Source organism: Coregonus clupeaformis, chromosome 15 (genome assembly GCF_020615455.1).
Source record: "Coregonus clupeaformis isolate EN_2021a chromosome 15, ASM2061545v1, whole genome shotgun sequence".
Lineage (NCBI taxonomy): Eukaryota > Metazoa > Chordata > Actinopteri > Salmoniformes > Salmonidae > Coregonus > Coregonus clupeaformis.
In genome coordinates this window covers 7,699,893-7,711,363 of record NC_059206.1, presented here as the reverse complement: position 1 = coordinate 7,711,363, position 11,471 = coordinate 7,699,893, and the positions used below count along the sequence as shown (strand labels likewise).

Below are 11,471 nucleotides of genomic sequence, written 5' to 3'. Positions count from 1 at the left end.
ATTGAGTTGTTAGACATTAATGTAGTGTGTTTTAACATTGAATCAATGTCCATCCCCTCAATGCATGTAATTACTCAACATGTAATTTTTTGGTGCCCTTTCTCTTTAAAAAAATGCACTAAACTTAGTGATAATGTACAAAGCAGAGGCTGATACCTTTTTTGGGGTGAAACAAAACATTGTAATCAGCTTGAATGACTGCAAACGTCAACAATATTTTATTTGTGCTTCCGAACATGTGTATTCTATGCACATGAACATATTAATGCTTGTAGTCATATTCTGCAGTTTTCATGTCAAGGCTATACTGGTGCTATACATTAAACTCTTACTACAGCTACTAATATAGCTATACTGTACCCCAGGTTTGCCCAACCCTGTTCCTGGAGAGCTACCCTCCTGTAGGTTTTTCGCTCCAACCCTGTTCCTGGAGAGCTACCCTCCTGTAGGTTTTCGCTCCAACCCTGTTCCTGGAGAGCTACCCTCCTGTAGGTTTTCGCTCCAACCCTGTTCCTGGAGAGCTACCCTCCTGTAGGTTTTCGCTCCAACCCCAGGTGTTACTAACCTGATTCATCTTATCAACCTGCTAACTATTAGAATCAGGTGTGCTAGATTAGGGTTGCAGCAAAAACCTACAGGGTGGTAGCTCTCCGGGAACAGGGTTGGAGCGAAAACCTACAGGGTGGTAGCTCTCCGGGAACAGGGTTGGAGTGAAAACCTACAGGGTGGTAGCTCTCCGGGAACAGGGTTGGAGTGAAAACCTACAGGGTGGTAGCTCTCTAGGAACAGGGTTGGGCAGTCCTTCTGTACACTGTAGAATCCACAACACGGTGCCATTCGGCACACCAACCCCCAAGGATAGCCCAAGTATAGTGATACTTTTCACTGTGAAATAGAAATCTTTAATTTGCGTCATATCGTACAGTGGTTTGGCATTAGCGCCACAAAAATTACATTTTAATCCTTTTTGAGTGAATTACGATATCCCATTGAGGAATATGTTGAAATCGTTAAATCAATTATTCCATCAGTGACACATGGAGAACTATTTCTCAATTTCTTTTTTCCAAACCAATGTAACCTCATAATTATTGCTTTCAAAAAATGGCTGATCAACAAATCAAAGATGGGTTTACATTAATCAAAAGGTTAACGGTCCACTACAAAACAACAAGAACAATCTGGAGTGGAGAGGTTATTTTTTGGGTAACACTGTATAATAACTTTAATGAATAACCCTTTGTAAATTCTTATAAATGTTTCTAGATGCTTATAAATGCTTTATAAATGATTCTATATGCTGAAAGGAAAATGAAGTCCACATTTGACGAGGCGCGTTAAACTGAGTTGTGGACTTTAAACCAATAGATAGAGCAGGATTTTCTGTCAGGCACTTGTTAAACACTTACTCTCTTTTAATTAACCTTTTTAGGGCAAAGGTCAAGTCTAGGGTTGTGATCCTAACAAATGTCAAATTTCGAATTTCCTGTATTTTACTGGCAACCATAAGGTTTCAATGTAACGCCAAGGTAGTGGGTTCGATCCCCGGGACCACCCATACACAAAAATGTATGCACGCATGACTGTAAGTCGCTTTGGATAAAAGCGTCTGCTAAATGGCATATTATTATTATTATTATTATTATAAGCGGGCAACCATGCCATCTGTTTGTGGTGCAGGAAATTACAGATCCAAAGTTCACTTCGCTATATATGTTATTAACCATAAGCTTTCCTTTAAAACATAGGACAGATTCCAAACATTTTTGGAGTTCAATAATTGTTAAATTGCAGTTTTATGATTATGGCAGTGACTTGCAGGATTTAAAGTATTTACAAAACTAATACCAATACAATACCCGCCCCCCCCATGGGTCAAGTGCACAACAGCAGTAGGTGGCACCTGAGATTCTTCTGCTAGCAACCTTCTGGTTGCCAGCTCACTCCCGCCAGATTTTCCCCTCAGCCCTGGGATCCGAACTGGCAACCCTTAAGTTACGGGCGTCATCAGATGTCTGAACTGGCAACCCTTCAGTTACGGGCCCATCATCAGAGGTCATTGATAGGAACTCTAGTTTCAGAAGTCCCTCTGTTTCACCAGGTGGTGGTGCTATAGTACAAGAGAATCTGTCTGGAAGTCCAGTTGCAGAGTGTCGTCTGAGTTTCATTCAGAGAAAGGGGAAGGCAAACAACCTTTTATTCTCAGACCTCTTTTACTGGTTCCTCAGGTGGACTTGGCTCTTGCTTCATATATACCCTAACCCGATGAGTAAAACCATGAGATTACATTTGACAGACAATCTTATCCAGAGCGATTTATAGGAGCAATTAGGATTAAGTGCCTTGCTCAAGGGCACATCGACAGATTTTTCACCTAGTTAGCTCAGGGATTGGAACCAGCAACCTTTCGGTTACTGGCCCAACACTCTTAACCTCTAGACTACCTGCTGTTTGATTAATCACAATTTACCCCTCACAATGTGATTCATCAAACGCTTTATTCAAAGCAACTGACAGTTACAGTGATAGTTGACTCCAAAATCAACATTTGCTAGGTTCCCAGATTACATGAATCACTGAATTACTTTGAATTGGAAGTAGGACTAGAATTTTTCAGTTCTCACTGACAAAATAACACACCTTGACAATCAACAGTTCTTGCCTGGGCCCAGTGGGGTTTTGCCTAAATAGAAGTGAAGTAACCCAAAACTGCTTATCTCTGATGTTCTTGACAAAGCCCTTGTGTTGGAATAATGATAAGGACTAAAAGTACATAGAAGTGAAGTTTCTCAGGACATGAGACAGGTCTTCATCGTAAAAGATGTGTCCTGACCCTCCATAGGACTTCCTGGATTGATAAAGGTTCAACTAAAAAGACCCAGAGACCTTCCTCCAGGGAGGGGTACAGTTTCTTCACCAGAATCCTAATGACTGTTTTGAAAGAACCAAAATGCTCATATGAACTGAGAATAATTCGGAGCCCATCCAAAGTCCATTGATGCCTTTATATGAATGTTCCTCGTAGCCTACTAAAAAGTTACAATGAATAAACACTGGTGTCTACGTAATAATTCATGAAAATGTTGATTCGTGGTAGAGCATTGTCAAAGACATACGTAGGCTAACATCCATAAAAGGTCCAAAGGTTCAGGGCACTGACTGACCGTCTAGGGCATATTACGGTCAGTCAGTCAGTGACCTCAAACTTTTTCAAAACAATCAGCGTCTGTGTTTTCATTCTGTGAGCCGGTAAATTCAATTTCACACTGCCGGCTGGGAAGAGTTGCATAAATAGCTGGTATTGATACATCATTTGCAACTGATGCAATGTGACCAGCACATGTGTTGTTGCTGAAACAACAGGCCTCGTTTTAAACCAGTCCTTGTCGATCACGCAGGAGAAGGTTTGCGAAGTAGCTCTGGCAGTATTGTCTGTGGCAAAACTGATGATGATAACCTTGATGATGTTACATTCAGAAAGATTATATTGTTAAAGGCCCAGGGCAGTCCTGTGTTTTATAAATATTTCCACACTAGGAGGTTGGAATAATACTGTGAAATTGTGAAAATTATGATGATGCCCTTTTAGTGTAAGAGCTTTTTTGAAAAGAGTGGTCTCCACTCAGACCACTCCCAGACAGTCCTAGCTGCATTTTTGCTTGAGAAATTGCTCTTTGCTAAGAAGCTATTTTTGTTTATTTTTTTTTAACCATTTTTAATTGACAACAATCACCGTAAGGTACTTAATTGTTACCCAGAAATGATTTGATATTGAAATAAAAAACAACGTCTGCATTGGACCTTTAAAATGAAACTGAAAATTTCTGCAAATGAAATTGTGAATAAAAGATTTCACAATATTAATTCTGAGTCGGGTATAGCCTACTGTCGCTGGCCTGAAACAATGTCCTCCTGACCGCATTTTAGGAAAGATAGGGTAGCAATAGGTAATAAAGCAATACATCTTGACCTATCCATAGAGGGACCAAAATGCCCATATTAGCATGGGCAGTAGCATTGAGGGCTTCCACCATTTTAATGTAGTCAACTGGGTGGGACTTCCAACTTCATTGGCTGATCCTTCCTGCTGACCCTGTTGGAGTCATGTCCAACCGGGTCAACGGGAGGGATCAGCCAAATGTGAAGAACAAAAGTGACTACTTTAAACTGGAGATAGCCAAGTGGCGATTTTAGTATGTAAATCTTGGTGGGGCAAACAAAAACAAATTGGGGGGAAGCATGCCAGCAAACCCCCTACACAACACAACACTAAACAATAGAATATTTGCACTATAACGGTGACAAACGGTGCCCACACACTGTTAGGGCCTCCATAAAGCTGTCCCAACAGCAGAGTCCCAACAGCAGTCCCAACATCTTACCACTACTACACCTGGCTATCAGCGGAGCCTTGTCTGGCAGAGAAACAGATCATTCAGCCTCATTTACTGCCTTTTAAAAAAACATAGCTGATATGGCTGACTTGCTTAAACAAATGTGGTTTCTACTGACAATTGAGATGTACAAACTATGGCATAAGGGGTTAAGACATTAATGAGCAAGCTAGGACGGACGTAGTCAATATAACTATTTGTCCAGAACTTTTGAAATGTACAGCGACAGAATTCAAAACATGGGCCGTTCTTACAGTGTTCTCCCTGTACACCAAGTCAGAACCCTAGGATAAATAAAGGGGGAATATAAGCAGACAATGAAAGCTCTTACAACATTCGATGAATACATTTCTCTAAAACAGGTTATAGGCTACATGTGCACCACCAAGTCAGAACAGTAGGCGAAATTAAGAGGGAAAATAGACCAAATTATTAGGGTGAGGAACATGGGCTACTAACAGTTTACTACACAACATACATTTAGTATTACTTTCTTAGCTACAGTATACATATCTCCCTGGCATATTACATAATTTATGCAGCCGCATACAATACCTTTTTGGACTCACCTTGTGTTAGGCCTACTGCTGCTAGGTAGCTCTCTCTGCTCTCCCCCTCCCCTCTGTCTGTTTGATTGCAGGAGTGAAGTCTGGTGTGCGGGAGTCAGGGTTCCAGCTGCAGCTCATTCACCATAATCACCTCAGCCTTAAAGACCCGGTCAAACTTGCCACTCATCGTCAGATCATAGTCAAGACGACCATGTTAGTCTCGCTGCCGACTCAACCTGCTTGTTTTCGCTCTTTGTGTTTTTGGCCTGTTCTATTTGCTTTTCTCCTGTGCCACAGATTATTGGAACCTGACTCCTGCCTCCGCTTCACTCCTGCCACCACCATCCTGCTTTCCACTACCGGACCTCCCTTTTGGACTCACCACGGACACTAGGACGTTACGGTACCACTCCTGCTCAGAACCTGGATCTGTTACCCTCCCTGTAAACCGGGACTTGCTCTTCCCCTATTTTTGGAAACCTGGACAATTGCACGTTGTAAATAAACCTGTTAAACCTTCTCTGGCTCGGTGTAGTTGTCTGCATTTGGGTTCATATCTAGTTAAATCGTGACACCTTGTTGTGCTGTGCTCACTTGAATAGGAAGGTGGCGCGGCGGTCCTTTCATTGGCAAATTGTCATCAAACTTTGTCATCAAAGTCTGGCATTCTCTGGATTTATGGTGCTTTCAGGACAACTGGGAACTCTGGAAAAAACAAGGTAGAATCATGATGACGTCGGTCGTAGCTCTAGAAAGAGGCCAGAGTTCCCGACTTACAATTCCGAGTTGGATGACCAATCAAAACGTATTTTCCTAGTCGGAGCTAATTTCTTCCTGAGTTCCCAGTTGTCTTGATCTGACTTCAGTGAGTTTTCCCAGTTCTGAGTTAACAGTTGTTTTGAGTGCGGCAGAAATCATGCTGGATTGACAGCATGGCCAATGTTTAATGTTTATTATTTTAAGCTTGGAAAAGAGACCCTTAAACCGAGAATTGGGACCACACACCCATTCCACTGAATAGCAGGCTAGTGATTGCTTTGCAATGCTTGCAGTTAGCCACTGATTCCTTCCAAACCACTCATTGTTGAATTTGCGATTTCCAACTTGTTGTGTAATGTTTATGGCCGATGAGCACCAATACGTTTTATCTATAATTTCTCTTCATATGACAAGGATTAAAAAGGATTTGCTAGTAGATTGTCGACTTGATTCATGATGACTGCTAGCTAAGATTTTGAAAGTATGATGTTGACATGATCAGTCCAATCAAAGCTAATGTAGATACAACAAGATTTGTCATTTTATCTGTGGCCAATGACCTTGAGGCTTCTTGGATGGGCACTTCTAATGTAACTCTATGGCAGCACCCAAGGGGCTTGAATTTTCGAGCTCTACCCTTAGATTTGGCAGTGACCTAGTGTCCCCATGAGTGACAGAACACTGAGCCAATCACCGCTCTACTAGAGAACATTACCAAACCCTACCCTCCTTATTTTCCGCTGGCTGCCCCACCACCACAGAAAGCACTGAGCTAGGCTGAAACACCTGCATTTTGGAGCTGCCTTACTCAAGAAAGCAAAAAAGAGACCATGTTTGTATGGAGGCTTTATTAACTCAAAGATACAGTGGGGAGAACAAGTATTTGATACACTGCCGATTTTGCAGGTTTTCCTACTTACAAAGCATGTAGAGGTCTGTAATTTTTATCATAGGTACACTTCAACTGTGAGAGACGGAATCTAAAACAAAAATCCAGAAAATCACATTGTATGATTTTTAAGTAATTAATTTGCATTTTATTGCATGACATAAGTATTTGATCACCTACCAACCAGTAAGAATTCCGGCTCTCACAGACCTGTTACTTTTTCTTTAAGAAGCCCTCCTGTTCTCCACTCATTACCTTTTAACTGCACCTGTTTGAACTCGTTACCTGTATAAAAGACACCTGTCCACACACTCAATCAAACAGACTCCAATCTCTCCACAATGGCCAAGACCAGAGACCTGTGTAAGGACATCAGGGATAAAATTGTAGACCTGCACAAGGCTGGGATGGGCTACAGGACAATAGGCAAGCAGCTTGGTGAGAAGGCAACAACTGTTGGCGCAATTATTAGAAAATGGAAGAAGTTCAAGATGATGGTCAATCACCCTCGGTCTGGGGCTCCATGCAAGATCTCACCTCGTGGGGCATCAATGATCATGAGGAAGGTGAGGGATCAGCCCAGAACTACACGGCAGGACCTGGTCAATGACCTGAAGAGAGCTGGGACCACAGTCTCAAAGAAAACCATTAGTAACACACTACGGCGTCATGGATTAAAATCCTGCAGCGCACGCAAGGTCCCTCTGCTCAAGCCAGCACATGTCCAGGCCCGTCTGAAGTTTGCCAATGACCATCTGGATGATCCAGAGGAGGAATGGGAGAAGGTCATGTGGTCTGATGAGACAAAAATAGAGCTTTTGGTCTAAACTCCACTCGCTGTGTTTGGAGGAAGAAGAAGGATGAGTACAACCCCAAGAACACCATCCCAACCGTGAAGCATGAAGGTGGAAACATCATTCTTTGGGGATGCTTTTCTGCAAAGGGGACAGGACGACTGCACCGTATTGAGGGGAGGATGGATGGGGCCATGTATCGCGAGATCTTGGCCAACAACCTCCTTCCCTCAGTAAGAGCATTGAAGATGGGTCGTGGCTGGGTCTTCCAGTATGACAACGACCCGAAACACACAGCCAGGGCAACTAAGGAGTGGCTCCGTAAGAAGCATCTCAAGGTCCTGGAATGGCCTAGCCAGTCTCCAGACCTGAACCCAATAGAACATCTTTGGAGGGAGCTGAAAGTCCGTATTGCCCAGCGACAGCCCTGAAACCTGAAGGATCTGGAGAAGGTCTGTATGGAGGAGTGGGCCAAAATCCCTGCTGCAGTGTGTGCAAACCTGGTCAAGACCTACAGGAAACTTATGATTTCTGTAATTGCAAACAAAGGTTTCTGTACCAAATATTAAGTTCTGCTTTTCTGATGTATCAAATACTTATGTCATGCAATAAAATGCAAATTCATTACTTAAAAATCATACAATGTGATTTTCTGGATTTTTGTTTTAGATTCCGTCTCTCACAGTTGAAGTGTACCTATGATAAAAATTACAGACCTCTACATGCTTTGTAAGTAGGAAAACCTGCAAAATCGGCAGTGTATCAAATACTTGTTCTCCCCACTGTATATATATATATATTATTTTTTTTAACATTGTTTGCAAACTGATATGTGACACGTATTAATGCCAAAACAAGATGCAAAACAGGCAACCCCCATTTATTTATTTATTTGCAAAAATGTGGGGCTCAAAACAAGGTGGCACCTGCTCGGAATGACGGGTCGCCACTGAGATAACCTCAATGGCGATGCCCTTACTGTCATAGGCGCAGAAACAAAGATGAGTCCTCTATCTATCTCTATGGACCTATCTCGGTTTTGCATAAACAATATCCAAGGCGTGGTTGATATTCTTGACAACGGCGAAGGCAATAATGTTGATGTAGGTCTATATACATTTTGCTACACTCTGTCAGACTGCATTACGTACTCTTGTAAGGACACTCCCCCTTTAGGGGTTAGTTGTACAACAAGAGTCACATGATTCCATGTGCGTTTCATAAGGTCAGCGAGCCAGCGACGACTTGAAGTGAGTCCGCTGCTCTCCTCCTCGCTGCTCTCCTCTACAGCATTTTGTGACAATGCACAGCTCGCGACCGTCCTTCATCGTATTTTTTTTCGAAATTTAAAAATAATTGGCTTGGAGCTGGCGCGATGTTTTTCTCGTTGGGATGGGTGACAGCTCTAGTGGCTGGCATTTTCTCCCTGCACTTTGTACAGAAACTGTGTTTCCCTTACTTTTGGAAAGATGTTTTTTATTTAGTGAAAGTCATCCGATACGGCGCACGTCTGGAGATATTCAAAATTACTTCAAAAGTTGACACTATCATTGACAGATTCGTCCAACAGGCAGAGCGAATTCCCACAAAACCTTTCCTTATATACGAGGGAATAACGTACACCTATCAAGACATTAACGAGCGGAGCAACAAATTGGCCAATATCTTCCTCGAACAGGGCACGTTGAAGAAAGGGGACTCCGTTGCGCTTCTGATGAACAATGAGCCCGACTTCATTTGTGTTTGGTTCGGATTGATCAAACTCGGATGTTCAGTGGCTTTTCTAAACACAAACATTAAGTCAAGATCGTTGCTACATTGTTTCAACTGCTGTGGGGCCAAGACTCTTGTTGTTGGTGCAGGTAAACATTATATAGTCTACAGACTCTTGTTGTTGGTGCAGGTAAACATTATATAGTCTACATGCAGTCGATGAGTGTCGCTTACGCTGTTTCGGCCAATCGGTAGTGTGACATAATAATTAGATAATGCATGCTATTAGCCTACCACACGACCGCCGTATTGTTTTAGATTTTTTTTTTAAATAAAATTTGTTAGTTAGAAATTGAATGGAAAAGCAACAATTGTTCCCAATAGTTGTAGGCCAGACCCAATATGTTTTGAGCGCCTGGAATGCTCCACCCATCTGTCATTCCATACGGTAGCCTCCCGAGTGTTGTGAAACAGGGATGCTCTATCAAATATCCTTGTGTTTACTCCCCCCAAAATCATGATGGATAGTCATGAACTGAAGTCCAATTCTACGAAGTCCAGTTGGTGATGCGAATTTTGCCACCATTGACCACCAGACATACCCGACATGAGTGAGCTTGTTAAGTCCATATGCCATATGGCCATGTCACCAAGGATTAAGCTTATTAAGGTGACTGGGTCAAATGCACAGTCACTGTAAATGATTCCTATACGTTATGGGCCGGTTTCCCAGACACACACAAAAAAAATAATGGACCAAAAAGCACTTCATTGGAGATTCTCCATTGAGCAATATTTTTAGTCCAGGACTTTGTGGTCTCATCGAACCGTGTGTAAAGCAGTCCGGTTCATAATAATGTTATTACCATGTGTGCTATAATTCTAAATGGCCCATACACTTTGTTTGATCAGCAATGAATGTCTTCATCATAGACGCCGAACATTTTAGTAGACGCTCTTATCTGTTGCATACATTTTTATACTGGTCCCACGTGGGAATTGAACCCACAACCCCTGACGTTGCAAGCGTCATCCTCTACCAACTGATCCACACAGGACCATAATTCAGATAGGGTTTAGTAATATAGCAGAGTATTGACTTTTTCCAACATATCTATGGTGCTGCTGTTGCCTGTCACTCGACTCTGTCTCAGTCTCCTCAAATCTTTCCTTAGTAGTGTCCAGTATCTGCTAACTGTTTGGATACCAATTCAGCATCTCATTTGGGACATTGATAGTGAATTTCCCACAGGTGAATGTGTGGTAGTTTTTATTCTGGCTGGTATACAGCACGGTTGCTATGGAGACAAGTCATGTCTCAGCTTGGATATTGGTGAAAACTGTGAAAGACACAGTTTACTGTGAAAGACACACCAGAATCCTGGAAGGAATGAAGTCGAAAATGAAGCCTATTAAGACGTTTTTTTTTTTTGTATCAGAAAATATTAAATGAGTTGTGTAAAGTTGATCACTATCAGCTAAATTTGAACATCGGACATCAGGCGCAATGCTCTGTCTTAAAGATGTATTAATGTAACTGCTCGAAGCTGTTCACTTCCCTAATTCAGCGGTAGTTGATGATCCGTTTGGGAAATTGCAGTACACTCATAAGTTTAATCAAACTGTCATGTAGAGTGATGTGTAGGGGTGTTTTTTATTTTTTATTTTTTTTACTGGTATTTCCAGCATTATCCACTAGGTATGCTGCAGGTAGAAAATCCTAGGACATTTTATTTAATTGACAATCAATCAATCAATGTGTGGTTGTGAGTGTTTGGTTTGGGGTGGCCTAAGCCAGGGGAGGCGGAGCTATATGAATCTTTAATTGCACAAAGCCTATTATTTGGCAGGGAATACTATTTTTAGATCAGTGACGCTGCACCTCACTTTGCTCCAGCTGATCCTCTCCAACAGACTCAGAAGTTGTAGCTAAAAATGGGTCAATACAATGAAACCAACCATGGAAGTATGTTTTAGCAAAATTGGGGGGTGTAGCCCTGACCGGGACTCGATCCAAGGTCCAGCGATTGTCAAGCGAGTTCAATATTTTTTTATTTGATCTTTATTTAACTAGGCAAGTCAGTTAAGAACAAATTCTTACTTACAGTGACGGCCTACCCCGGACGACGCTGGGCCATTTGTCCGCCGCTCTATGGGACTCCAAATCACAGCCTGGATTGTGGTACAGCCTGGAATGGAACCAGGGTCTGTAGTGACACCTCTAGCACTGAGATGCAGTGCCTTAGACCACTGCACCACTCGGGAGCCCCAAGAGGCATAACGAGCCTTACTTTAAGGCATTATAAAGGCTCAGACATTAGTCTTAAAGCATTATACTGGCAGACTTTAAATAAAGTGTTACGGAGTGGGGCCA

General features: G+C 42.2%; 1 protein-coding gene across 1 annotated transcript in view; it reads left to right on the top strand.

Annotated features, from left to right (window-relative positions):
* Nucleotides 1-8,602: 8,602 nt before the first annotated feature.
* Nucleotides 8,603-11,471, top strand: part of slc27a6 (solute carrier family 27 member 6) — a 41,046-nt gene continuing 38,177 nt past the window's right edge. The window contains exon 1 of the mRNA XM_041897339.2: nt 8,603-9,246. Within this exon, the coding sequence (XP_041753273.2) occupies nt 8,760-9,246 (487 nt within the window). The 5' untranslated portion in view covers nt 8,603-8,759. The remainder of the gene's footprint in view (nt 9,247-11,471) is intronic.